This window comes from Leucopleurus acutus (assembly GCF_964270905.1).
Source record: "Leucopleurus acutus genome assembly, chromosome: 11".
NCBI classification, from domain to species: Eukaryota; Metazoa; Chordata; class Mammalia; order Artiodactyla; family Delphinidae; genus Leucopleurus; species Leucopleurus acutus.
In genome coordinates this window covers 93,448,425-93,476,422 of record NC_139152.1, presented here as the reverse complement: position 1 = coordinate 93,476,422, position 27,998 = coordinate 93,448,425, and the positions used below count along the sequence as shown (strand labels likewise).

The window sequence follows — 27,998 nt, the reverse complement described above, 5'->3', positions numbered from 1 at the left end:
GTCATGTTCTTCTGTCTTTAAACATTCTTTTAAAACAAGTGAACTTTTAAGTTCTTTTTATTTTGTACTTTCTACAGTGGGCTAGAATTACTACTATCATCAGAAAAATGTCACCTGTACAAGGTGTAGTTTCTGTTGATTAGAGAGTTTCTGTTTATGAAGCCCTTTCAACTCCTTATCTTGTTTGGGTTTTACAATGGCCCTGGGAGAAAGATCAAGAAAGAATCAGTTTCCTTGCGAGGAAATCACTCTCATCTCGGGGCGGGCCGGGAACTCAATGTCGTGTCCTCTGTGAGTGCTGCGCAGTGAGCCACCTGTCAGCTCCTGGCACAGAAGGGCCTTCAGCAGGGCTGGCCCACCAGCACCCCACCCAGAGTGGCTACCACCAGCTCTAATGGAAAACTCTCAAGCTCGCCAGACCAGGGCTCTAGAAAAATTCGACTTCTGGGAATCTGCCTTAAAAAAGTTGTCACAATGCTGCCAGACGTTATGTGCAAATAACTGAATGCAGTAGCATTTTTAATAGCAAACTTGGAATTAATGTAAGTGTTCAGCAGAAGGAAATAGGTTGAATAAATTTAGTCATTGAAAGGTAGAGTATTTCACTGCCATTAAGATATAGTTCTGAAATATAGATTTGTGGGCTTTAATGTTTACTGAATGAAGCAGGATCAACAATTGAATAGACAGCGTGTGTCTATGATATAAATCCATTGAAAACCGCATGGAAGGAAATGTGCCAATAAAATAAGCAGGTTCGGGCTTCCCTGGTGGCGCAGTGGTTGAGAGTCCGCTTGCCGATGCAGGGGACATGGGTTCGTGCCCCGGTCCGGGAGGATCCCACATGCTGCGGAGCGGCTGGCCCCGTGAGCCATGGCCGCTGAGCCTGCGCATCTGGAGCCTGTGCTCCGCAACGGGAGAGGCCACAGCAGTGAGAGGCCCGCGTACCGCAAAAAAAAAAAAAAAGCAGGTTCCATCCTGGCGGTGGGATTATGACTGATCGTATGTCAATTACATAAGTTGCAGGAGTAAAGAGCAAAGCAGGGAAATCCCATGACCCACCCCACCCTCCCCAGCCCTCCCACTCCCTTCCCTACTTAGTTTGTTATTGATACTTCTAGATGTTTTCTTTGAATCCACCATGTATTGCTTTTAAAACTTACACAGACAATCAGAAAAATCATGAGGTGAGGGGAGAAAACAAAAGACTCTCAAAATGAATCTGGACATCATAAAAGTATACAGATTTTTACCAACAAATCTCTGTTTAAGGATGAGAAAGTGGGGCTCAGGGCTGTTGGGTAGCCTGACAAGCTCACATGGTTTGTTCCCGCTCCTGGCGCCCAGTTCAGCGCTGCTTCTGGGTTCACATGCCCTCGAGATCTGGGAGGAGGCTGGGAAGCTGGGCTGGAGGGAGGCCAGGAGGATGCTCTGGGCTGAGTGGGCTGGGCCGGGGTGAGGAGGCTTCTGCCTGTTTGTTCTGGGTACCAGGAGATGCGGATGGAGAAACACCCTGGCAGAAAGGACCAAAGTCCTCATTTATGGCCTTGGAGGAGTTAATGTGTAATATTCCAGGATATACACTGGGCTGTGTGGTGCGACCCTGAGCCCAGATCTCCGGGAGCCACCGAGAGCTGCCGTCAGGAGCCGCCACCATGTCGGTGAGGATGCTGGCTCCCCACTGCCCACCTCCTCCAACCCTCTGCCTCTTCGCCTGAGTGGGGGTGGGGTGGATGCTGGCGGAAGAGCATCGCTGCCCCTCCAGCCTCCGTTTCCTCATCTGTATACTGAGGAAGTTGGACAGATCACCTGCACAGCCCACCCCCTTTTTAAAAAAAATATTTACTTGGCTGCGCCGGGTCTCAGTTGCTGCACGCGCGGGATTTTTAGCTGTGGGCATGTGGGATCTGTTCCCCAACCAGGGATCGAACCAGGTCCCCTGCATTGGTAGTGTAGAGTCTTAACCATTGGACCACCAGGGAAGTCCCTCCACAGCCCTTTAGCACCAAGGTTCTCTGCTCCCTCCACCACCGTTCTTAGCCTGTTTCTTTCCCCCTCTAGCCTCAGTTTTCTCATCAGTAATTTTCTTTTTTTTCTTTTTTTGCCTATCCCCCTCAGCTTCTGGGATCTTATTTCCCCGACCAGGGATCAAACCCGGGGCCCCCTGCAGTGGAAGCGCTGGAGTCCTAACCTCTGGACCGCCAGGGAACTCCCTCTCAGTAGAAATATGAATCGTGGCAATACTGCTAACATCTATAGACATCTTTAACCTATTAAGGATGAAGAACTGAGACTCGAAGATTTACTTGCCCAATATCACAAGCTGTACATTGCGGGGTGGGGGTTCTTTGAGGCCCCTCGCTAATTCTTTTATTGCAAACCCTGCTCTGCCATAGCCTCCTGTGTGGCCTTGGACAAGGTACTTTGACAAGGTCCCCTCCCTGAGCCTCAGTCTCCCATATTTGGGGAATTGGATCACAGATGGCGTCTTCTGAGGATGGTATATTGGTTTCCTGAGGCTGCCTTAACAAATTGATTGTCTCGCAGTTTTGGAGGCTTGGGGTCTGAAATCCAGGTGTTGACAGGGACGTGCTCTCTCTGAAGCTCTAGGGGAGGATTCTTTCACGTCTTTTCCAGCTTCTGTTGGTTGCCGGCAATCTGTGGCCATCCCTGGCTTGTAGCTGTATCCCTCCAAACTCTGCCTCCGTCTTCACGTGGTTTTTTCTGTGTGTCTGTGTTTCTGGGTCCAAATTTCCCTCTTCTTATAAGGACACCAGTCGTATTGGATTTAGGGCCCACCCTCAGCCACTACGACCTCACCTCAACTTGGCCCTGTTTCCAAATAGGTCTCATTCACTGGCTCTGAGTAGACGTGGTTTTCCGGGAGACAATATTCAAGTCAGCACAGGTGGGATGCAGGGTGTGGATGTGACTGGAGGGTCCAGCATGGATGGCATGGTGCTCTCCCCACCCTCTGCCTCCCAGGGAGGACCTTTGTGCCCAGAGACTTTCCCTACCTTCTCCTACCCCTGTTCATCTCATCCCTCCCTTTTTTTCCTCCTTCCTCAGAGACCACCTAGTCCAAACCTCTTATATTAAAGATGGGGGAACCGAGGTTCGGAAGGCGGCACAGCTGGCCCCTAGTCACTTGGCCAGCTAGGGACAGAGCTGGCACTAGATCCCGACCCCTGACACCTGCCCCCACCCCGACCCCAGCTTTGCCTCCCTGTCTCTCTCTGGGCTTCAGGCTTTGTTAAGCAGCGGGGTCAGGCCCCCTCCCATGGGCATCCCTGTTTGTCCAGATACACCCCGAGCCCGGCTTTTCTCATGCCCCTGCCCTGCAGCAGCCTTGGGCTCTCGGGTTCTTCTGTTTGAGCCGGGCAGCCAGCAGGATGTACAGGGGCAGCGGGGGTGCTTCTCCCCATCCCAGTCCCACCCTGACTGTCCCAGGGTCCTGGTGGGTGGCGCATGCAACTAGGAGGAGACAGGAGAGTCCTCACGCCATCTGGTGGGGACTGTGCATGCCGCAGGGCACACAGCTGTGAGGGTCTGCTTGGCGGCAGGGCGCCCATGTTCTCCTTTGGGACGGACTGGATAACCTCTCTAAGGAAGGCATTCTCTGTCTATCTGTGAGAGGCTGAAGGAGAATTTTAATCCAGTCTGGCCGGTGATCCAGCTGTTACCCTAAGCGCCCGTCTGAGGAGTTAGGTCTCCTGCCTCCGAATCCCACTTTCTCGAAGGCAGGGAGATTTCCCCCCACCCAGGGGACGTCTGGCCACGTCTGGAGACATTTTTGGTCATCACAACTTGGGGAGAGGGTGCTACTGGCACCGGGTGGATAGAGACCAGGGATGCTGCTCTACCACCTACAGCACACAGGACAGACCCACAAGAGTGATCCAGCCCCAATGTCCAGGGTGCCGAGGCTGGGAAACCCTGCTCTGAGGCATCATAGGGTCTGACGTGCTGTGATGCTCCACTCTCCTGGGCTTGGCAAGCCCTCTTTCAGGCCTTCCTTTTTAAAAAACTTTGTTTTAGTTATTTATTTATTTAAGCTGCGTTGGGTCTGCATTGCTGCATGCGGGCTTTCTCTAGCTGCGGCGAGCGGGGGCTACTCTTCATTGTGGTGCATGGGCTTCTCATTGCGGTGGCTTCTCCTGTTGCGGAGCAAGGGCTCCAGGCGTGCAGGCTCAGTAGCTGTGGTGCACGGGCTTAGTTGCTCTGCGGCACGTGGGATCTTCCTGGACCAGGGCTCGAACCCCGTGTCCCCTGCATCGGCAGGCGGATTCTTAACCACTGCGCCACCAGGGAAGCCCTCAGGCCTTCCTTTTAAAAGGCACTGCCTCCAGGAGAACTGGGCAACCCTACCCCTGTGCCAGCAGGGGAATATTGATCCTCCCCCCACGGACACCGTCCTTGACTTTCAGCAAAGCGCCCTGGTCCCACGAGTTGGTTCAGGGCTTCCCAGGTGTGCTCCCTCCAGAAAAAAAAAAAAAAAAAATCAGTGAACAGAAATCCCACAATGTAAACGTGTTCTCCCATAAAGTGTTCTAAATATTTGGTGGCTGCTATATCCTGTCTGGCCCAACCACACACCCTCCAACCATGGATGTGAAAACTGGACATTTTCTCAGGCTGGGATAATGAGCTTTGAAAACCCAGCTTCGAGAGCTTCCCTCTAACCGTAGTAAAGTTGTGGGAACCCCTGCTATATAGAAATTCAGACAGTGCCAAGGTCGATGGAAAAATAGGAAGCAGATGGATACTGTAGTAGCAATAAATAAGCATAATGACCACAGTCCCTTGATTTGCTTTTAGCCTGTGCCCTACTTGTGGGCTTCACAAACATGAGCTCTCATCCTCCCAACCAGCTCAACGGAGGCGCTGTTAACCTCAGGGCCTCCAACAGCATCTGTCACACAGTGGACGCTCGGCAACTGGTTCTGAGTGAATAAATCAAATCAGCCCATTTTATAGATGAGGAAAGTGAGGTATGGAGAGGGATTTTGATGGACATGTTCAGACATGTGACTTGTGGAGCTTTATAGATTCTTCGTTTGGGATGGGCCTAGACCTGCCTGTGATACAGTCATTTTCTGTCAGTAAAATGACTCCAAGTTCGTGCAAGAACGAAGCATATCCTTGTTTGGGGGATTGTGCGGAGGGCGCGGTGCATCATCACTTGAACATGTTTGGGAACAGTGAGGTGGGCAGTAGTCATTCTATCCATTTCATAGATGGGCAAACTGAGGTTCCCTCAGCTGGGCCCTATGTCTCCAGATCTGGCTGTTCTTCAGGCTGCAGTGGATGAGAGTGAAGCAAAATGGGCAAGAGAGGGGCTCCGGGAAGCTCTGATCTGAGCACTCTGGCTCTTTCCCTTCCCAGCTCCGTGCTCTCATGTGGGCAGAGGGAGACAGAGGCCTGGGGCCAGGTCGGGATGGGATGATGCTGGTGAATGGGCTTCAGCAGCACAAGAGCGCTGGGCACATGTGTGATTGATTTGTGTGGGTTGTTTCTCTGTTGGTGCAGGGGAAATTTGAGATTATGAACATGGACATGAAGGTGGGGACAACCCTGAAGATCAAGGGCAAGATCGCAGACTGTGCTGATGGGTGAGCCAGTGGGGGGCAGGTGAGGCAGAACATGCTGATGGGTGAGCCAGTGGAGGGAGGGGGAGGCAGGACAGCCTGATGGGTGAGCCAGTAGGGGGAGGGGGAGGCAGGACATGCTGATGGGTGAGCCAGTGGGTGGGAGGGGGAGGCAGGACATGCTGATGGGTGAGCCAGTGGGGGGCAGGTGAGGCAGGACATGCTGATGGGTGAGCCAGTGGGGGGAGGGGGAGGCAGGACATGCTGATGGGTGAGCCAGTGGGGGGAGGGGGAGGCAGGACATGCTGATGGGTGAGCCAGTGGGGGGAGGGGGAGGCAGGAATGCTGATGGGTGAGCCAGTGGGGGGGAGGGGGAGGCAGGACATGCTGATGGGTGAGCCAGTGGGGGGCAGGTGAGGCAGGACATGCTGATGGGTGAGCCAGTGGGGGGAGGGGGAGGCAGGACATGCTGATGGGTGAGCCAGTGGGGGGGAGGGGGAGGCAGGAGGGGGAGGGGGGCTGCCCACAGACCTGGAGCAGGCTGGGAAGGGCAGCCTTGTGAAATGGTCGGACAACGAGCGTGACCTCAGACCAGGGGCCTTTTGTACACTCTTGCACGCTCTCACCCCCTCCCACACCCCTGCTGGCTCCTCTTCTGTTAGGGCTGCTTTCACATCTGAGGCTTCGAATCCACAGCGGATGCCATGTGCTCAGTTTCCTTGGCCCCCAACAGACGCTGAAGGGGCAAGTGAGAAATCCCGGAAGCTCTGCCCAGTCCTCTGCGAGTCAGGTGCCTCTACTGAAGGCCCAGACCCCCAGGGAACCACCCTCTTGACCCAGCTGAAGGGTCAGAGGCCGACCTTTCACACGCATTATACTAGCGACAGCCGCCAGGGGCCGCCAAGCGGTCTTGTTTGCCTTCTCTCGATTAGAACCAGAGGCATTTCTCTGCCTCAGGTGTTACAGCTCAGCGTGAGCCTCTCCTGTGTGCAGGACAATGTCAGCATTTCTTGGGACTGATCTCCATCAACTTTTGGTTGGGGAAGGGCAGACAGACGCATTGTGTAGGAGCCAAGAGAAAATCACCCCTTTCTCCTGCGTGGGTCCCTAAGGGTTGCAGAAATGTGGGATACCTCTGGTCTGAGACGTCCCAATGAAGGCACCCCATGACTCAGAACATCCCACTCTCAGGGACCCTGAAGGTCTATCTAACTCAGGCCCCTGTAGTGATCTTTTCAAGAGATCACACAACTCCTGATTGCATACCTCTAATGACAGGGAGCTCACCACTTTAGGTGTCCAACTATTTATGGCCAAACTTAATGGGTCTTCAGATAGTTGAGAACAGCAATTCTTTCCCCCAGGATAGACACCTTCATTTCCTGAAATGTCACTATTAGTTACCCTCTTGTCAGGAACCTTAGTCTGTGCTCTAAATGGAATGTGATACTCCAGTGCCCAGTCTGATCAAGTTGTCACCTCCCCTGTTTTAAGGCACAGACCTCGATTAACACAACCTTTGGTGATTCCTCCAGTTTGTGGTCAACCCTGCGACCCAAGCTGCTTTAGCCAGGGCTGGCCCCTTATTCTCACCTGTTACTCCTTCCCCTGCAGCTTTGTGATTAATCTGGGCCAGGGGACAGATAAACTGAACCTGCATTTCAACCCACGTTTCGATGAATCCACCATCGTCTGCAACACATGGGATGACAACTGCTGGGGGCAGGAGCAACGGGACAGTCACATGTGCTTCACACCGGGATCAGAGGTCAAGGTGAGGTCAAAGGCGGAAGGGGCCTGAGGAGGATATCAAGGAGAGAGCCCAGATGGTAGGGCACCCTGGCCCACCAGGCACTGCCGTGGCCCCTTTCCAGGGTGCTCCTGCCTCCCTGATGCCTTCCCTCCCACTGCAGCTCCTCGTGACCTTCGAGAACAACGAATTCAAGGTGAAGATGCCAGACGGGCACCAGTTGACCTTTCCCAACAGGCTGGGCCACAACCACTTGAGATACCTGAGTGTGCAGGGCGGGTTCAGCATCTCCTCCTTCAAGCTAGACTGAGGGCAGCACCTCGCCAGAACGCAAGACCCCGGAGCGGATTCCGGCTCCTGACTCCCAGCTACCTCCAGTCACGCGGGATCAGCAGCCCTTGGGTCCCCCGCTTCCCATCTGCTGTTCCTAACCCTCTGCGCTCATCCCCCAAGGCTAAGAACCAACAAAAGAATCCACCTTTATAGAGTCTTTCCGTGGTAGGAACTGTGGTGCTTTCCACTATCTTAATGCTCCCAGCATCCTCATGATACAGATGAGGAAACTGAGGCATAAGGTCCTTGGACTGCCACATGGGGGTTGGGATGTGCTCCCGAACACCTCTAAGCCACCAGTCCTGCCTGCTTGTCCCCTTTTATCACCAGGGCAAGTGCCAAGCTGCCCTGTGGGATTATGGTTCCAGGCACCTGGGCTCGGGGCTGTTCCCGGAACTATAGATAAGGGCTCCCACCTGGGCCTCTTATCGCAGGGCTATTCATTCCGGCCTAATTACTCATTACCCAATGCCTTGGCCCTTCCCCTCACTGGGGCCCCCTGGGGGAGTCCTTGGCTTTCCAAACCCAGTGCTTAGGGGACTCAAGCAGGTGGCGCTGACAGTGTCCTCCCAGGTCCTCAAGCATCTTGCAGGACACCTTTTATCAAAAAAGCCTTTTTTAATCAGGACCCACAGGCAGGTCTGGGGTGCACGGGAAAGTGGGATTCCCCCACTGTGAGGTCACACCTGACTTTTCTCTGAGGCTTCTGGGACAAGTGGGGTGGCGGGGGGGAATGTCGGGGAAGCAGCCTTAGCAAGGGCTGGGGCTCTCAGAAAGGCAGTGGGGACCCTGCTGGGGGCAACTCCAGGATGAGCTGGGGCAGGCGGTCCCTTTGGGAGAGGGGACAAAGGCTCTATGTGCTATGCTCCCCACCCCCACCCGGCAAGGGCAGCTTTCCCAGCACAAAGGCTGCACTGTGACGCGAGGCCCTCCAGCTGGTGGGGATGGCCTGGGGTGGCGGGTGGGCCCGAGCAATGGCTACTGGGTCCAGAGTGGCAGTGGGGGGAGGCAGGGCGGCCCAGCACGGCCCATGGGAACACGCAGGTCCCAGGACAAGCCTGGTCTCCTCTGGCCTCCCTCCCATGTCTGTCCTGCAGGGGTGTGGAGGGGTCTGGGGACAACTTGGGTTTTCTCCCACCTTTCGTTGGCGGGACCCAGCTGTCAGGTGAGGGGCTGGCTCTGCGCCCGGGGAGTTTATAGGCGGTGCCCCGAGGCTGGCTGGGGTCCCGAGCCCATGCCCAGCCGCTCACACCTTGACCTCGTCATCCTCCTCAGCTTCAGCAAACTTGAAGGTGTTGGCTTGCACCGTGCTGGGCACGGAGGCCCTGCTGCCTGCCTGCGGTGGCCCCCACCCTTCGTCCAGGCTCTCCCAAGAGGCCCGAGCCTGGGGCAGCGCCTCGACCAGCTCGCGCCGAGCACCCATCTCAGCGTAGTGGCAGCTGCTTTGGCTGCCACCATGGCCTGCTCCCCAGTGCCTGCCGGGGCCCACGCCAGCAGGTGCACAGGGACGCTCCCCTACTGGGCTGGCCCCCGCCTCAGCCGTTGGGCCCAACCCCAGGGTTACCCCATTGGGGCACTGTCCACGGGGTGGGGGGCTTGAGGCAGGGGTCGGGGGGTTTGCAGCAGGGGCTGGGGGGTTTGCAGCAGGGGCTGGGGCTGGGGTCTCGGCTGCAGAGCCTTCTGAGAGGCTCATGACCCCCAGCAGCTCACTGAGGAGAGAGGGCCCAAGGTCAAGGTCCAGGCGGAAGGACAGGAGGGAGTCAGAGCGGCAAAGCTCAGGCTCAGAGGGGAAGGAGCTATCACGGTCTCGGTCATGAGGCTTTTCTGGGCGAGGCAGGCGAGAGATGGTGCAGAACCCGGAGTCCAGGCCTAGAAGAGAAATAGGGACCAGGGTCATAGCTGGGGTCCCTAACCAGGAACTGGGGAGGGGAAAGCCAGGACCAACTCCAGCTTGCTCTGTGGCCTTTGGCAAGCCACTCCCCCATCTGGCCTCAGTTTTCCCCGTCTTCCCAATACAGCGAGCCCCGTAGTCTCTTGTGTGATAACCCTGGAAATTTACATAATCCTCATTCCCATTTTGCAGATGAAGAAAGTGAGGCTCAGTTTGGGACGAGGGGAAGGGCTAGCTCAGGGCCACAGAGTTTGATGGGCTGAAGCCAAGCCTGGAGCTCAAATCTCCTGACTCTCAGTCCCAGCTGCGAACTTGTATGACCCCTGGTTCCCTGCCATGAACCTACAGCATATGGGCTGGTTTGTGGGCACAGGGATGGAACCAGCACCCAGAGTCTGACTACATAGAAATCAAGACCCAAAGGACAGGCAAATGCCCTCCAGAGGTCCTCTGTCCCAGCCCCTGGCTCCAGGACTACCAGGACTGAGATATAGTGGTGGGACTGTGGACCAGCCCTCAGTGAGGTTCTAAGCATCACCCCTGGAGACGGAGCACCGGAGGAAGCCTCCGGTGCTGGGGCAAAACTGCAGGGCAGGAAATGGCCACCAGGTGGCAGCAGGGGCCCCGGTTCCCAGGTGAGCTGTCCAGAGGGGGAGCCAAGGTTACACCCGCCACTCCCCACCGGGGCAGGAAGGGCCTCTGGCTTCTGTCCACGTGAGTGGTTTTCCAAATTTGCCAAGTTACAGGAACCTTTGTTCACATAACGACACAGCGACAGCTCCTGTGTCCTGAGCACCTACTATGTGCCAGATTCTGGGCCACACTGAGTATGTGTATCATCTCACTGAACCTTAGCAGTGACCCTGAGGGGCCCATTATACAGGCCAGGACTTGACTTAACAGAAGTCAGTTGGATCACTGGGAATCAGGCAGAACCAGAATTTGAATCCAGAGACCTGGCTCTCTGCCTCTCCACTATATCATTCTGACACAAGGGAGCTGCTTCCATTGAAGTGGGCAGCCAGGCCAAGAGCCTGGGGGTGGGGGGGGGGGCAGCTCAGGGGCAGGTAGAACTCAAACCCCATCTCCTCACCTCTTAACCTCAGTGTTTTGGGGAGTGAGCAGGTTCCCACCCTGTGACCCCCCCCCCCACCCGCTCCATCCATGATTTGGGGTTTGGGCCTGACCTCCACGGAGGCTGAAATGCCGTGGGGAAAAGAGCTCACTTGGAGTCTTGCCTGAACCATCAAACCCTCCGGGCCTCAGCCTCTGGAAGATAGGCAGATAGCCCAGGCCCTCACCGTAACTGGAGTGGCCATCTGTGGAGGCGGCAGGGCTGCGGTCGAAGCTGAGCTTGCCCACCACGAGGCTGTCGTAGGCGGCCTGGTTGAGCTGAGGCAGGGAGATGGCGTTCTTGATGATGGGGGAGATGGCGGGTGGAGCAGGTGAAGGCGCAGGTGGGGAAGCCATCCTCCGGGGCGGTGCCCCTACCCTCCGCACCAGCTGCAGCTTCTTGGCCAGGAAGCTGCGGGGCGAGCGGTGGGTGCCCCGTGAGCTGCCACCGTGGTTGCTGAGGAAGGAGGTGTCGCCGAAGACGTCCCCGCCACGGCCTACATGCATGGTGTGGCGGAAGTCCCCGAGTGGGGGGCTGATCATGTCCGCAGTCAGCCGCCTCTTCCCCTGCGAGCTGGACACCCAGCCCACGGGTGAGAGCTTGCCCAGGTTCATGGCCGGGGCTCCTCCGGCCCCCTGGGGGCCCGGCATCGGCTCTGGCTGTTCACAGCTGCTGGTCCATGCCCACGGGGGGGCCTGGGGAGGGCGCTGGGCTGGGCTAAGGGTCCGCTTCTCAGCTCCCTCCTTCTCGGTGAAAGGGGGCGGATGGAGCCTGCGCCCCTGCTCTCCTAAGGTGCTGCCCCCAAATACTGAGGCTATGGGAAGTCCATGGCTTGTCTGTCCCTGAGGCCTGGCTCCTAGCCCTGTGGAAGCAGCTGTAGGTGTTCTGTCCAAGAAAACAGAAAGCACCAGACGTGCCTCAAATGCGGACAGCCCCTCTCCTGCCCAGGGGTGGAGACCTAAAAGAAAGAAAAGTAGTGGTAGGCCTGGGGGCATCCTGGGTCCAAATAGTAACAGCTAAAGAGAACAAATGGGGACTCCCTGGTGGTCCAGTGGTTAAGACTCTGTGCTTCCACTGCAGGAAGCGCAGGTTCCCTCCCTGGTTGGGGAGCTAAGATCCCCGAATGCTTCGTGGTGCGAGCAAAAAGTAAAAAAAAACCAAAAAAACAAATGATGGGGAACATGGAGAAAATGCTGAGCAGACAGACCCACAAAGGAGGACACATCGCATATTTCCACGTACAGAAAATTTAAGAACAGGCAAAACAAAACAATATGATAGAAATCAGAATTGTGGTTGCCTTTGAACAGGTATAGACTGGGAGGGGGCACAAAAAATTCATCGAGCTGCACACTTAAGCTGTGTGTAGGTAAAAAGTATGAGTGGTCGTTATACAGCGCCCGCTGATGAAGCACCTACTGAGCGCCAATGGCTTAAGTTCATCACTCATTTAACCCAGACAACAGCCCTGAGGGAGGCTCTATAGAGAGAGGAGAAACTGAGGCACAAAGAAGTGAAGGGACTTGCCCGACGCCACACAGTAGGCAATGGTGAAGCAGGGCTCCCAACCCCAGAGCCCTTGAACCCCAAGGGCCTCCTGCTGGTGGGTTGAGTAAGTCACCTCCCTTCTCGGTGGGTTAAATTGTCTTCCAGCAAGGCCAGGAGGGAGGAGGTGCCCAATGAAGGTTTTGTGAACTGCTGTGTAAACAGCAGAACCCTTCGCCTTCTAGATGCTTCCTGGAAAAAGGATCCTGTGGTCAAAAGTGGTTTTTCCAGATGCCTACTACATGCCTGAGCATATTCAAGGCTCTGAGAAGGCCCGCAGGAAAGAACATTATCATAGTTTTGACAAAAGCCTTGTCACCGGGGAACAAGTTTTGGAAAAAGCTGGTGCCAAAAGCTATTTCTTGCCTACTCCCTGCCCTCCCGATCTCTCCCCCACTTTCTTCCCCAGTCCCAGTCTCCCTTAAGCTTCTCTTGGTCCGACGCTACCCCTTCTAGTATCATAGAAAGTGTACGCTGGAGGACACCTATGAGCCTATGTTCCCACATTTGGTTTTCCTGTGGCCCAGAGAGGCCAAGCTTGCTCAAGGTCACATCAAGAGAGCTGGTAGAGGGCTTCCCTGGTGGCGCAGTGGTTGAGAGTCCGCCTGCCGATGCAGGGGACACAGGTTCGTGCCCCGGTCCGGGAAGATCCCACATGCCGCGGAGCGGCTGGGCCCGTGAGCCATGGCCGCTGAGCCTGCGCGTCCGGAGCCTGTGCTCCGCAACGGGAGAGGCCACGACAGTGAGCGGCCCGCGTACTGCAAAAAAAAAAAAAAAAAAAAAAAAAGAGCCGGTAGAGACGTCAACTCAGAGCCTTTGACTCACGTAGCCTTTACTGGCCCGTGGAGCCCAGTCTTGTCTCTCCAGATCACAACACACTCTGAGGCTGGGGCCACTGCCTGGATTTTCCCTCCTCCCTCCGTCCCAGCACTCAGCTTGGGCTCTGCAGGCGGCGAAGTGCCAAATCAATACCAGTTTAATCACAGGAGTTCTTTGTGATACCTTCATGCCAAAGGTTCACCCCTTGTCACCTTCCGAGTGAGGGTAGGTGGAGGATTCAGTGGCCTCACAGTGTGACCTTGGGCAAGTCATTTACCTCCACAGGCCCGGCACCTGAGCTGATAAGCGTTGATAATGATTCTTAACAAGAACACCTAGATCTGAGTGTCAACTTAAAAAAACATTTTTTGCTGCCACCTCCAAGCGTAAAAACCTCAATTCTGCCCTTCAAATGTTATTTGAAATTCAAAATAGGTTAAATAACAAGATAAAAACAAAGGAGGCAATAAAACAAAGCTTGCTTTGTTTTCTGACTACATTCTCTTCCCTTCCCACCATCTGATCCTCTCCCAACCCTAACTCCTCCCCCCTGGGGGGCGGTTCTGAATCATCCCTTTCCCTGGCACCCCAGGCACCAAGAAGTCCTTGTGGAATGTTTGCTGAAGTTATGAAGCGCTCTGCATTTGGCCAGCCACTGCATGATGTCATCTGGTTCTCCAACAGCCCCGAAAAGCTGGAGGGTTAGCCCATTTTACAGGAAGAGCCGCGGCTTGGAGAGAAGGAACTTGGCCAAGGTCACGTGGCAGGTACCTGCCATGCGCCAGGTTTCCCTGCTCTGCTGAGATGAGGATTAAATCTCTGGAGGAGGGGGGGAGGGTGTCATCCTGAAATGTCATGAAGAGGGGTCACTGTGTCTGCCATGGGGCCACACCCACCTCTCCCCAGCCCCCAATTCCCTGGCTTCTAGAAGCAGCCCCTCCTTTCTCAGCAAAAGGGGCTCCAGCCCCCACCCAACACCCATGGCCACTTTGACTTGTGAGACCAGCTTCTGCCCCAATCTTGTGATGCCCCCACCTCCCAAATATCTCTGGGCACCTCCAAAAGATCTCTACCCCACCCACTGCTGTAGAGAGACCTGCGGCATTGTGGAGCCGAGGGCAGGGCACTGCTACTGGGGACCTGTTTTCCCACGTGGAAAACAAGAACTGCATCGAAGCTGGTCCTCTCGCAGGAGAGTTTTAAGAGTGGAAGATGCTGTCAATTAAACCCTTGGCTCCTGAAGCAGGGCTGGGTTTCAAAGCCAACATTCTGACACTAACATCTCTCATTCTGGGGACCCTTGATGGCAGCCCGCTTGGCACTTGACTCTGACCACTGGATATTGCTGGTGGTTAGGGGTGCCCCACCTGGCCCTGGAGTAAGCAGGGCTCCGGCTGTCCAGGAACATGGCCTATCTCCCCTCACCTGTCCAGGAATACTACCTGCTAATGCTCACAAATACCCATTTTACAGATGGAAAAAATGAGGCACAGAAAGGGAACTGACTTGCCCCAAGTCAGAGAACAGAACAACGTGGTGTGGCTGGGAACCTCCCCAGGAGTCGACCAACATCAACAGTAAATGCCAGGGGAGTGGGCGAAGACTCCAGGGGTGTGGGGAAGAGTCGTTGGGGTCCGGGCAGATGCCCAGCCGCTGACTACAGAAGGGCAGGCCTGGGAGGCAGGACACTCAGCTCTGCAGATTCGCTGTCTGTGACCTGGGCTAGAGTGGTCGCCGTGCAGCCTCAGTGTCCCAGGAGTCCTCATGCTTACCCTACAGGGGACAGTCAGGCCTGGGTACTTGGTACGCGCTTGCTCAATAGCAGTGGTGGCCGCGAGGACAAGATTTGGGGCCGGAAGCAGCGACCATGCGTTAGGGAAGGCCAGCAGGGGCCGCTGTGGAGGCACCTGTGGTTGGAGGAACCAAGGTGGGGGGAGGGGGAGAGGCAAGGCTGAGGCGGGTGTGGGGGCCGCGGCACCCTAGCGCTCACCTGGGAGTCACCCGCAGGCCCCTAGCGGGCACTACCTCTCATCCTGGAGGCCACTCCCTGCACATAGCCCCCCTCTCGCAAGTGTCCCGCTGGGTAACACCACCCCTGCCAATGCGCAGCGGGACCCTGTCTCTGTTAGGGCTGCTCTGGCCTCTGGGACAAGGGGTTAACTCCCTGCGGGCTGCCTTCTTCTGGTTCTCAGAGTCCAGCCACTTCAAGACGCGGAAACTGAGGCCAGAAAGAGCGTAGCAAGCTGTCCACAGTGGCAGCGGAGACCCCATTCTCAGGACGTCAAGGGGGATAGTAGTAGGAGGGAGCACCTTGGGCCACAGGGGAGGAAGGGGGAAGAGGGGGAGACGCTTCTTGCCCAGACACCCCAAGTTAGAGCCGAATCAGCCTTTGGCTCGGCGAGGCTGACTGGTTTCCGGCAGGGTCTCCCCAAGTCCTCGGTTCCAGTCCCTGCGCCGCGTTTCGTGCGGCTGTGGCTTCCGGGCCAGTCCTTTCACCAATCTGAGCCTCAGTTTCCCGATCCAGAAAATGGGCTTCAAACTTCTCGAGTCTTGCCTGTCTCGGCAAGAATAGAACAGTCTCGAGGGCAGTCGGGATTGGAAGTCCCGGGAAAGATTTTGGCCAGAAAACATTCCCTCTGGGAGTACGGGGTTAGAATGCGGAGGGTCGCTCCGCCGGTAAGGGGGCAGCCGGCTGCCTTGGCCCGAGGGGAACCGGACGGGATGACCTCATCCGCTGCTCCAGCCTGGAATGCGGCGGTTGGGGAGGGGGCAGGGTGCCTGGACCATCTCCCCAGCGGTCCCCCCCACTTCCCGCTCTCCGCGCCGGCCTCGACAAGGGGCCAGACATTCCGACACATAGCCCCCTCCCCGTTCCTTCCCTTCCTTTCCCAGGGCAGGAAGGAGCCTAGACTGCCCTCGACTCGCCCCCTCCTCCCGCAACCCGCTTTGCCTTCCAATTCTCTGCCCCACTCTTCCCGCCGGGAACATTGCAAAACAACCCGAAAACTTGGAGCGTCCCGGCGCCGCTCCCGCGGCCAGCGCTCCGGGCCTGCCTGTTGTCACCCGGGGCGACGTTGGCAGGCTGGCCCCCCTCCCCCGCTCCTTGAGCCTAGCGGAGGTGCCAAGTCCCCGCGGCGCCGCGATCCCCCTGCCGGTGTCCACGCCCACCCCGGGCTCGACGACCCGCGGGCCAGCTCGCAGTTACCTTCTCTCCGCGAGCCGCAGGAGCTGGGGGCGAAGGGCGGACGCGTCGGCAGCGCGTCCCGGCGCGCAGCCCGGGCGAGTGGCTGGGCCGGTCTGCGCCGCCCTGGCCGCGGGCTCCGCGGGCTGGCTCCGGGGGCGGGGGCGGGGTGTGGGCCCGCTCCCTCCTCCCGCCTCTCCCCTCCCGTCTGCGGGCGGGGCCGGGCCCCCGTCCCGGGCACCGATCACGCCGCCCCGAGCGGCGGCGGCGAAAGCTGGAGGGGGAGCGGCAGGGACGTCCGGTCAGGCTTTTGCCTGCTGCCTGGGGCAGGGGGAGCCGGGGAACGTGCGGGTTGCCGGGGCGAGGTGACTCGGTCCTCGGATCCCAAGCCCTCTTCCACCGTCTCCCTGCGTGGCCTTGGGACGCCCTGACCTGGTAACTCTCGCTGCTGGGCTCTTCAGCCGCTCCCTGCGGGAGTTTGGGGAACAGGGAAGCCGGATCTCAGAGGCCTTGAATGCCAGAGTCCTGCTTAGACCTTAAATTCTACAAGCTGGGATACCCACCCTTACTCCTAACCCCCCTTTCCTTTTTGCTCCAGTACAGGCCCCCGCGGGTACCAGGACACAGACATGAGCCAGACTGGGGTGCAGGCCACTGGTAGAGCGGTGTGTCGTGTGGTCAGGGCTGTGGACCTTGGAACTCAACAGCCTGGCTTCCTATTTTGTTCTGGTCACTGCTTATCCTTTCTGTGCCTTGCTTTTCCCATCTGTAAAATGGCATAATAGCAGCAGGCATCAGATGTTATGTTGTTAAGTGTCCTCTGCTGTGTCAGCACCTAGGAATCTTGCTGAACAATTACATGAGGTCGCGCCTCAGATAGATGGGTTCCGACAGCTTTATTGAGCACCCTCAACCCCACCTGTGAGGGGCAGGGAATCAGCCAGGGACAGCACTCTGTGCCGTCCTCAAGGAGGGGAGATAGATCTCTGATCCCTGCCTCATGCTGTCTTGACCTCCTCTGATACTCCCCTGTGACTGTGAGGCCCCTGAGGACAGGCAGGAAGACCTGGGGCTGTCCTCGCCCAAAGAGACCCCTAACACAGCCTGCAGGAGAGGGGCGGGGCTCAGCAAGGTGTCCTAGAAGAGGTGATACCAGAGTTAACTTGTAAAGGACACACAGGCAGAGGGAAGGGCAGTGGAAATGCACACACACCTGGCAAGAGATAGAACAAGCTAAGGATCTGCATGGAGGAGGCAGGTGTGGCTGGAGGAGGAGCCATATTTACACACACGTGGAAGGAGGACGTTTTTGCGGTTCAGAGCGCTGTGCTCCTTTCATTGGCTCCCAGAATCCTCGTGCTGGCCACCAAGGGAGGGGTTATTTCCCTAGCTGGACAGAAGGGAAAACTGAGGTGTAGAGAATTCCAGCACTTGCTCACACAGCAGTAGCACCGAGACTCCAGTCGGTCAGAGCTCTTTCCCTGGGGTCAGGCTTGAAGATGCTTTGCCCCGGGAAAATTTGGAACATCTCAGAGGCACTGAATAGCATGGGGGAAGGGGGGCTGCCCCTGAGAGGCCCAGATGGGGGGCACAGTCAAGGGCTGGGAGAGACTTGGGCCAGGCGTTGGGGGATTAAGCTTGGGCCAGGTGTCCCACCTCACCAAGCCAGCAAGCAGTGTGATCAAGTGTGAATTTGGAAGCTCTTGCTGTGAGCCGAGAACGTCCGTGAAGGACAGTGACGGAGGCAGGGACTAGCGCTCTGTGGTTATCATCCTTAACAGCAGTAGTAACAAGCAGCAATTTATTGAGCATCTAATGCATACTAGGCCCTGTAGTCCCTCACATGCATCATCACATTTAATCCTCATGAGATCCCTGTAGGGGCAATACTGCCATCATGTCCATTTTGCAGAGAAGCAAAGTGACTTTCCCAAAGCCTCCAACTGCGGCAGGATGGCCATACTTCCCGGTTTGCCCAGGACGGTCCCAGATGATGCCTACTGTCCCAGCGTAGTTATTAATAGCACTTCCTTTCACTCTCAAAGGTGACCTGGTTAGACAATAAATTACACATCTAGTCAGAAGATCCCCGGAGCAGCTGGCAAAGTTTGGTGTGATGTCAGAGGCCCTGAGACCACGGGTAAGGCACTTGGCCTCTCTGAACCTCAAGTTTCTTGTCTGTAAAATGGGTATAATACCAGCGTGGAAATTTGCTGCTCGTGGGTATTGACTACTTGCTGAGAGCCCCAGAGATATGGCCGAGAGAGCAGTGTTAATGGAGAGAGTTACAACCTGCCGTACATACTCTCTATCTGCTTTAGCTCCGGGCTCAGGGGCAGGCAAGGAACAACCAGTGGTTGAGAACCTTCCTACTATGCGCCGGTCACTTTGTCTCTGCTAGCTCTCTGTGAGGCAACCTGTGAGTTAGAAATTCGTTGCCCCATTTTACAGATGGGTAAACTGAGACTGAGAGGCGCTCTCCCCTCATTCTAAGCCTCTCTCCAGATAGAAGTACAGTACTTCTCTATATAGGCTGCATTCCTGTTCTTGGCTTCACTCCTGATTTAAGGATCCAGCTCAGTTTTTCCTTCCGGAAAATGAGAGAAAGGGAGGGGTCTGGGCATCCTTGTGAAAGATGCAGGGATGAGCAGTCCCCATTTCCCATGGTTTTCTCCTCTCCCAATTTCCTGTGATCCCCTTCCTTCCCTTGTCAAGAGACTGTGCCCAGGAGCGCAGGGGTTAACCCTGGCAGAGCTGTAATCAGCGTGCAGAATGCAGAACAAATGCCTCCCAGCTGGAGACTGGGAGCCGCTAGGTGGGACTGGCTGCCTGGAGTTCAGGCGGCCCCCTCTCTTCCTGTGTGCTGAGGAACCAGGCCCCTTGAGCCATAATCACAGAGCTCAGCTGCTGCCTCAGCTCACCCTGCAGACTGGGTGGGCTGAGGCCTGGGGCTTATGGAAAGGAGGCAGTTTCTGGGCAGGGAGTCCTTTATGGAGCTAGGGTGGAGGGGGCAGGGCACAGCTAAAGGGGTCACTTCCCTCTTGGGGACCTAGGAATGCCAGTGGCTGCCCACCAGGCTCCAGTGAGGTTTGGAGTGGGAGCCTTGAGCTGAGTGAGTTGGCCACATCTATCAGCCCCCATCCCAGTCCCTCCCGAGGAGGATGCATCGTTTCCATCCCAAAGTCTGGCTCGGCTTTTGGTCAGTTTATGCATCTGTTCGATGACCCACTGATTGCTCTTCTCAGTCCTTTGTCTTTTTCTTTTCTTTTCTTTTTTGGTGATGCCGCGAGACATGTGGGATCTTATTTCCTGGACCAGGGATCGAACCCATGCCCCCTGCAGTGGAAGTGCAGAGTCCTAACCACTGGACCACCAGAAAATTCCCCCAGTCTTCTGTCTTCTGAGTGTCCACTACCTATCTACCCACCCACCACCCACACTCCTATCCATCCATCTACCCACCCTTCTACACATCCATTTACCCACCAATTTACCCATCCATCTGTTAACCTACTACCCATCCACTACGCCATCCTACTACCCACTACACCTCAGTTGACCCACTGCCTACAGCCCTATCCATTATCTAGCTACCCCCTACCCATCCATCCACCTCCCCACCCATGCCTCCTTCCGCCCCTATCCATTTACCCCCCATATATCCCCCCCCCCACTCTATCCATCCAGCAACCCTCGTTCCACTGCCCACACCCACAGCCATCTACCCGCCCGCCTGTACCTACATGGGTCCCTCCACCCACTCATTCCCTGTTCACGATCTTACATCGACTCATACCTGGCCTCTGCTGACCAACATGACTTTCTGAGCATGTCGTCATCTTTCTCAGGCACACACCTCACTCACATTCATCAATGGGTTGCCCTTGGGCAAAACATCTTTGAAGGCTTCTTTGCAATGTCACCTCCTCCTGGAGGCCCTCCTCCACAGTAAGCCTCTCCCCTGCTCCTGGTCCCTCCTCCATATTGGCATCGGTTACTCTGTGAGCTAGCTCTCCAATGAGACAGTGATGTCTGTGCTCCTGGCGCATTTGGGGAACAAATGGTCACAGCCAGCACAGGAAGGGGGTCCTTTTCACCCCAACTGGACTGCAACCACCTTGAGGGCAGGTGTCCTCCTGCTGGGACCACTCCAGGGACACTCTCCATGGGCTGGACTCCCGGCAGGGGCTCAGACACACCTGGGCGTTGCAGGGAAGGGGGCAGCATTGGGTTCTCCAAGTGATTTGTCCTGCAGGCTAGTTCCCCAGCTTGGGGAAACTAGCAGTGGGGCGAAGGGGGCTACCCCATGCTCTCACTTCTATCACCCAGCATGCATTTCCAAGTCAGACCAACCCGAGTTCAAATCCTGGCTTTGCCTCTCACTAGCTGAGTGACCTTGGTTGAGCCGCTTCCTCACCTGGGCCCTGTGATGAGCCATAAAATTCACTACCTGTCCTGTAGGTGACGGTCAATGAAGGGTAGCCATTATTATTACTATTGTTAGGACTTTCCTTTCCCAGGAGGCGATTTCACTTAACACATATTAAGTAAGCGCCTGCTGTGGGCCAGACCCTGGGCTGGGTACCCTGTGAGGAGGCAGTGGTGAGTAAGGAATGCAGTCTCTGCTCTCAGAGATTTGTCTGATGTGGTGAGGAAGACAGAGGCCAGGAACTGGTAGGGCTGAAAGGCCAAAACAGTGGTAGAAGGGGCCAGGGAGGCAGAGGACTGATTGAGGAAGTCCAGGGAGGCTTCCTGGAGGAGGTGGCATTTGAACTGGGCCTTGTGTCTTCGGGTAAGATTGCCCACAGGTGGAGCTGGGGAGAAAGCCGGTCTCGAGAGGGGAGAAGATAAGCTGGGGAGGGTCTACTGTGGAGGATGGGAGAGAGGCCCTGAATGCTGTGCCTGGCCCTCTGTGGTGTGGGCTAGTCTGGGCCCCTGCCCTTTCCCCAGCAATGGCTGCCCTCAGGTGTCACAGACCATGAGGTGCCTTGGGATCCTTACTGGGGTTTCTCATTAGCAGAGGCCTGCGGCAACCTGGCCCCAAGTTTTTTTCCCTGGTTGACCTTGAGGACAGGAACGTGCTCTGAGGGGAGCCAGGGGACAGAGACTTTCCTGGAAGGAACCTTCAGCCCTTCCTTCCTCGTTCCTTCCGCCTACCCCAGATCCCCAAGAGTCAACAATTGGTGGAAGTTTCAGGGCCTCAGTGGGCTTCGGAGAACACTGAGGCCCAGAGAGTGTAGGCCTTGCCGGGGCTGCACAGCGAGTCAGCAGTGGAGCTGGAGTCCTTGGCCGCCCCACACCCCATGGCTGCCTTCAGTGTGAATGGGCATGTGTTGAGTACCTACTGTGTGCCAGCTCCCAGCCTAACACGTTGAAGCAGACAGGCTCACAGAGAGTTAAGGCTCAGACAGAGCACGGACTTGGCAGGGCTTCCAGGAGGGCTGCCTGGAGGAGGTGGGACCAGGCTCTACACAGACATGTGAAGCTGTGCGAACCAGAAGGTGTGAGAGCCAGGCTGGGTACACTGAATGTGTGTGTCTGATGTGGGTGTGTGCGCCATGGGGTGTCAGCTGGAGTGATGACTGAGTTGCTGGGGCATCAGGGCCTGGCCTGGGGCTGGCGGGTGGCCTGGGGGCTGGGTGATGATAGATTAGTCCCTGGCTGTCCCCGCTTGGCTGTTTCTTGAGGTGATGCCCGGGTGTCAGTGGGTTCTTGGGAGCAGCAGGGTCAGGATGGGAGTTAATCCCAAGGGTATTTTAGAGGGTGGGACTGTGAGGCCCACAGGGAGAGCGTGGCTCCCAGAAGCAGGCAGCTGTCAGGGCCGGAAACGCCTCTGGAATTCCAGGCTCTGGAAAGAGGGCTGGCCGCGTGGAAGAGTTTTCTCAGCCGGAGCCTTCCAGGCCAACGCAGCTCTGGTTCCTTATTCACTGCTCCACAGGGAAATGGGGGAAGGGAAGCCACCCCCCGCCCCGCCGGCCCCTCAGGCTCCCTTTCTCCTGGAGAACAGGACAAGAAGTTGGAGGGGGGCTGAGGAAGGATGTGGGGTCAGTTCCTCCAGCCCCGCCCCTGAGGAGGACAGTCGGATGGATGGGGGGCGGGGAGTGGGGGTCTGAGGTGCCTGTAGCTGCAGGGGGTGGGGAGGGACAGCAGAAGGGCCAGGGCCTGGTGACCCTGCCATCTCAGGGATGATGAGGCTGGCTTCTTCAGACCTGGGCCAGGTGGCCAGGGGCCTGGATGGAAGGACAGTGTTGCACGAGTTGGCGGGTCCTCCAGGAGATCTTTGTTCTCAACATGAGGAGGGGCCGGTGTGGAGAGAGCAGGGGCAAGGGGGGGGGACAGGAAAAGTGTTTGAGGAGCAGAAACAATGGCCTATTCTCTGCTGACCAGCCTGGCCTGAGAGATAGGCCTGTGGGCTGGAGGCCAGCCCTGCCTTGCCCTGGCCATCGCTAGCATTGATGCCCCCAGCCTATCCCAGCCCTTGGGGCTTCACCTGGTCCTGCCTAGGGCTGGTGGGGCTCCTTCCTCAGCCCCACAACCATGGGCTTATTCCTGGATGCATGGGTCCGTCTGTTTTCTTCTAACAAAAGCCAGCCCACTTTGGTGGATGCAGGGCTTTAACATACATGATCTCCTTTGTGTGGTGGACGCAGAAACAGAGGAGGGAAAGCCCTTCCCACTGGCCCATGGCCCCTGCCTGTTGTCCGTAGAGCTGGGAGTCGAACCCGGTACTCCCGGCTCTGAACCCTGGGTTCTTCCGATGATGCCCCTTCCCACACAGCTTCTTAGCTCCTGGTTTCCTCCCCCCTTTCCTGGACGTATGATAAGAGGAGGATGAGCTGAAGTGAGGGGAGCAGTAATTAAGCACCTCCTAAGTGCCAGACGCGAGCTTGAGCTCTGGGCTGGGTGCTTTACTTGCATTGGCCCTAATCCTCACAACACCATTATACAGATAAGGAAACTGAGGCCAAGGAGGTAAAGTTACTTCTTCAACCTCTTGCAGCTCGGAAGTGGTCCCCCTGGATTCAAACCGCAGTCTGTGGCGTTCACACTGCCCTGCTGCCTGGAGGGCAAAGGCTCTGAGACCACGAAGGGAGCCTGTCCTCGCAGTGTGAGGATGTGGGGAGGAACCCTGCGTGTTGCACACACATCTTCCTGGGGCCGGGATTGCTCAGAAGCCTCCCTGACTGATGGATGTCGCCCCTACTTACACCGCTTTGGTGACTGGGAGCTCATTCCAAGAGAACAGCTCTGCTGGTCAAGAATTTCTCCCTGAAATGGAGCAGAAATCAACTCCCCATAACCTCTGCTCACTGCTCCTCCCTCCACCTCCTGGGGCCCTCCCCGATGTTTGCCCTTCCAAATGTCTGCCCAGGAGTCAGAAGAGCTGGCTCCGACTAGTCCCAGCTGTAGATCTTGGGTAAGTACCTTAGCCTCCCTGTGCCTCAGTTTTCTCATCTGTAAAATGGGAATAATAATGCTGCAATCAAAGAAGATGGCTGGAAAAGAAGCTTTACAAACACAGGTTGGGGGTGTGTATCATAATGATTACAGATGTTCAGGCTCCTTGTACTTTTCTGAGTTGTTTCCTGAACTGAACTGTCACGTCACAGCAAGCACTCATTAAGTAACTCCTCGGCACCTGGCAACAGGGCACAGCCATTGCCTCTGGACGCAGCAATTTGCACCCCAGCTCGCAGAGGGGAGATGCAATGGCTTGTACAGTTTTATGGGCAGAGTAACCTTTATTAATTCATAAAGACTCTGACACCATCCTCATGGGTAAGTAGTGGAGCTCACAGGTGAGGAAACTGGCCCAGAGAGGTGAAGTGACCTACCTGAGGTCCCACAGCACTTTTCTGCAGGGCGATTGACTGTTTGATACTCACCAGGCCATTCCCCTGTCAGGCCTGCAGGGGTTAACTGGGCTGGCAGCCACTCAGGCAAGCAGGAGGGAGGGTCTCATGGAGAGTGAGGGGTGGGGGGTGGGTAGCCCCCTCTAGGTCTCTGACTCCACCTCGGTGGGCAGCTTGAGCCCCTGCCAGCCTCTTGTTGACTCAGCCGGCCTCTCTCCTGCCAAGGCCTGCTGGCCAGAGCTCCCACGGGGAGGCTCAGGCCGCATTCTTCTCGGGCTGGAGGCTGGGGGGTGGCTGGCACCTCCTGGTGGAGGCTGTGTGCTGGTTTGTGGGTGCTGGGCCAGATGCCGGGGCGAGGCAGGGGGATAGCCTAGCCTGAGAACCGGGCTACTTGAGCATGTGGTTCAGCTTCGCCATTAGAGAGCTAGGTGATCTCAGCAAGCCACTGCCACCATCCTGTGTCCACCCCGTGCCTCAGTTTCCCCATCCATCAAATGGATATGACGATAATAAGCCTTGCCAGCCCTACCTCATAGCTACTGGGAGGATCAAAGGAGAAAAGGAGTTTGGCCGGAGTGAATGCCATTTGCAGTTCAAGGACCCAGGCACGTCTGCTAGCCTGCCAGCTGGGCATTCTCTAGGTTGAGTACTTGAACAGGAAGGGAGGCAGGGGCAGCTCTCAGCTGTGGCACGTGTCTGCCTGACATCCCTGTCTCCTCCCCAAACTTGACATAGTGACAATAAAAATAATAACCCCTCTTTCCAAGTGCACAGCACTTGAGAGTTTACAAAGTCCTTCCATACCCATTATGTCAGGTCACCCCCACTCCCCTGCCTCAGGGCCTTTGCACTGCTGTTCCTTCTGCCCAGAACACTCTTCTCCCAGGTGAGTGAAAGGCTGCCTCCCTCTCAGCTCAAGTGTCACCTCCTCAGAAGCCTATCAGACAACCCATCCAAATTAACTTCTCCCCGGCCCCTCACCCCACCAGCACCCTCCCTTCCACTCCGTGTCTTTCGCAACTGCCGTGACCTTGTTCATATGGGGGATCATCTTCCCCCAGGACATTAGGCTCTTTGTTCACTGCTGTGCCTGGAGATGGACCACAGCCTTCAGTGGTAGCTATTATTGTCCCATCTTACAGGGGAGGAGCCCCGAGGCTCAGAGTGGCCAAACGACTTGCCTAAGGTCACAGAGCCTGGAAGGAATGGAGCCGGTCGGGGGGCTCTTTCCAGAACTGTCCCCATAATTGCACCGCCTGCATCCTCCTCAGGCCCCACCTGTCACCCCCATGTAGTCGAGCCCATGCCACCCTCCTTACGCACCGTAGGTGCTGTGCATGTATTTGTTTGGTGGAACGTGGGGAAAGATTCTGTAAAGCGGATCTTCTGGAAACATTCATTTTACAGAAGAATAAGACACTGGATGCGACATACATATCTGGTTGCTCCTGTAGCAGGCCTCTGGGCTAACACCTTGGGCCCAGAGCGGGGGCTGTGCCAGGGGCCTCCTTACCCCTGCGCGGCAGCCTGGTCAGCCTAGTAGCCCTCCCAGAATTGCAGCGCGGCAGCTGTGGGGCGGCCGGATGCCCCACCCCCGGCGCCTCTGGGCCCTGAGCCCAGGCCGCAGGCGGATCTGTGGCTGGCACTGCTCCTTAGGTTTGGGGTGGGAACACCGCAGGGATTTTAAAAATAAAGGGCCTTGAGACAGTGGCCTGGCCCAGCCGGCCGTGAGGCGGGGTGGGGGCCAGACAGGGACAATGGGAAGCTGATTCTTAGGGGCTGTCCACCCACAGGGAGCAGCCAGGCCGGGGGAGCCCATTCCCTGCCCCCCACCAGTGCTGTTCTCCCAAGGACTCGCCTTCCTCGCCTATCCTATGCCTATCCTAAACATCCGTCTCAAATATTTACTGAGCACCTACTATGTGCCGGGCCTCAGTGAGCGCGGGGTGGGAACCTCCAGCCCCTCTTTCCCCCAGCTGTGTTGCTCTCCCAGAGCAGCCCCTCTCCTCCTTATCCGACCTCAGGCCGGATGATTTATTGAGCACCTACTATGTGCCGGGCTTGTTCTGGCCTCCTTCCTTTCAGCCTCTAAGCGCTTTTCTCTTCTGCTCTCACACTCCCTCAGGCCATTTCTGTCTGCCTCTCTCTCCTCTGGCCCGGCTAACAGGAAGCAGCCGGAGAGGTCAAGGGCTGCTGGGCCTCCAGAGTCCAGCGTCTGCATACACAGGGGCCTGTTGACAGGGGAGCGGGGTGGGGGGGGACTTCCTGTTTATGAGAATCAGAAGGACCCCCAGGGCGGTGCCTTGGACAGGCCTGTCGGGCAGCCCCTCTAGTCTGAACCTCAGTCCTTCCCTGCAGGGTCCCCGCTACCAGCAGCCAGCTCAGACCCAGGCACTGCCCTCCCCCCATGCCCGGGAGGGTGAGAAGGGAGGAGGACTGAGTCTTCGGAATGGCCAGGAATGTGGGAGTCCAGTGTCCGCAGGAAGTATCCCTGGCTCCAGGGCCCAGCCCCCCAACGTCTGGGTGACCCTCCCCATTCTCCTCCCCCAACCCCAGAGCCCTCCCCTGCTTTGACGGTGGAGGGCCTGAGGGAGTCGGGAAGGAGGAGGCCAGATCCCATCCTGCCCCAGTGGGGCCACAAGGCTTCAGCTCTGGTTTGACCAGGCTCTGGCAGCCTCAGTCTCCCATCTTTGGGTGGGGGTGATGGGCCAGTAACTCCATCAGCCTCATCTTGCACCCACCGCATTTTGCCTTGAGGCCTCCATGCCGGGAGGATGGGCAGGGCTGCTAGGAGGCTTGGGACCAGCCGGAGAAAACTGGGACCAAGATGTTACTTCACACCTTCAAGAAGTATCCCTCCCTGTTCTAAGCCCCAGGTCCTAAGAGCTGGGGTGGGGGTCGGGGTGGGGCAGACAGAGGGCGGGGCTGGCCAAAGGTGCCCAGGGGAAAGCAAACAGCCCTGCCCTCCTCACCTCCAGACAGCCCCAGCCAATCCTGCCTGTGGTTGCCCAACAGGAGATACTGATTGAGGGCCCGAGGGTCATGGTCAGTGGAAGAGGCCGGGCAGAGGGAGATCTGCCCTTTTCCTCTTCCCCCACCTAACCCACAAGGAGGTCAGCGACACCTGTCCTCTGTCTCCCCTCCCCTAACATCCCGCCCCCTAGCTCAGAGTACCTGGAGACAGACCTTTAGGACACAACCTCATTAGTGTTTAAGGCAGTCATCCCCTGGAGGGCGATGGGGCACCAAGGAGTCCGCTAACCCAGAGGAGGCAGTCAGAGAGGGCTTCCCAGAGGAGGCCACCCTCTCAACATGGAAGCCTAAAATTGGGAAAGGATGTGCCTGGCCTGGGAAAGAGCTTGATCAAAGACACGGCATTTCCAGAGAAATGCTAGTGACATGATGGGCCTGGAAAAAGGTGCAGATGAGGGAGCAACGGGAGATTATGGGTGGGGTGGGGGATGAGATCATTCCTCAGGGCCTCAAAGCCTGCACTCTCCCTGGCTCTGGAGCGCCCTCTTTTGCCCCAGGCCAGGTGGCGGAGGGGAGTCGGGTAAAGGAACCACTGAGATTGAGATTCAATGTGGCTGTGTGGCCCTGATGAGGGCAAGGGCCTGGGGCCTGGGACTGGAACCCTGGCCTCTAGCTCTGTGAAGCTGCCTGGAAAAGACTGCAGGCTGTCCAGTTCCTGAGAGACCTGCCCTGGGCCGGAGAATCTAGGCACTTCCCCAGGGCACTGGGGCTGCTTGTACAGGCCATACCATGTGGTGAAGACAGTCCTGGCTCTGCCGTTCCAGCTCTGTGATCTCGGGCAAGTTATTAACTTCCTTGGCCTCAGTTTCCACCTCTATAAAATGGAGCTAAAGGCTAAAGAGAGGACCTGCCTCAGAGGGCTGTTGGTAGTTGGAATTAATTTAGCAAAGC

The 27,998-nt window shown here is 56.8% G+C and overlaps 2 protein-coding genes across 3 annotated transcripts; one reads left to right on the top strand and one right to left on the bottom strand.

The window, feature by feature from the left end:
- Positions 1 to 5,550: 5,550 nt before the first annotated feature.
- LGALS2 (galectin 2) lies at positions 5,551 to 7,683 on the top strand (the record flags this gene model as incomplete). The annotated part of the gene is made up of 3 exons (XM_082849252.1): positions 5,551 to 5,612; positions 7,203 to 7,362; positions 7,502 to 7,683. 3 exons carry the CDS (start codon positions 5,551 to 5,553, stop codon positions 7,646 to 7,648), a joined length of 369 nt encoding a protein of 122 aa, XP_082705378.1. The 3' UTR covers positions 7,649 to 7,683.
- Positions 7,684 to 8,053: 370 nt separating this feature from the next.
- On the bottom strand, positions 8,054 to 16,325 carry CDC42EP1 (CDC42 effector protein 1). 2 transcript variants are annotated; one of them, XM_082850366.1, is made up of 3 exons: positions 16,246 to 16,325; positions 10,864 to 11,634; positions 8,054 to 9,540 (listed from the first exon to the last, which is right to left on the bottom strand). In XM_082850366.1, exons 2-3 carry the CDS (start codon positions 11,324 to 11,326, stop codon positions 8,918 to 8,920), a joined length of 1,086 nt encoding a protein of 361 aa, XP_082706492.1. In that variant the 5' UTR covers positions 11,327 to 11,634; positions 16,246 to 16,325; the 3' UTR covers positions 8,054 to 8,917. The 2 variants fall into 2 exon arrangements, with proteins under 2 accessions (XP_082706492.1, XP_082706491.1); XM_082850365.1 differs by lacking the exon at positions 16,246 to 16,325 and having other exon boundaries at positions 10,864 to 11,877.
- Between the last annotated feature and the right edge of the window lie 11,673 nt (positions 16,326 to 27,998).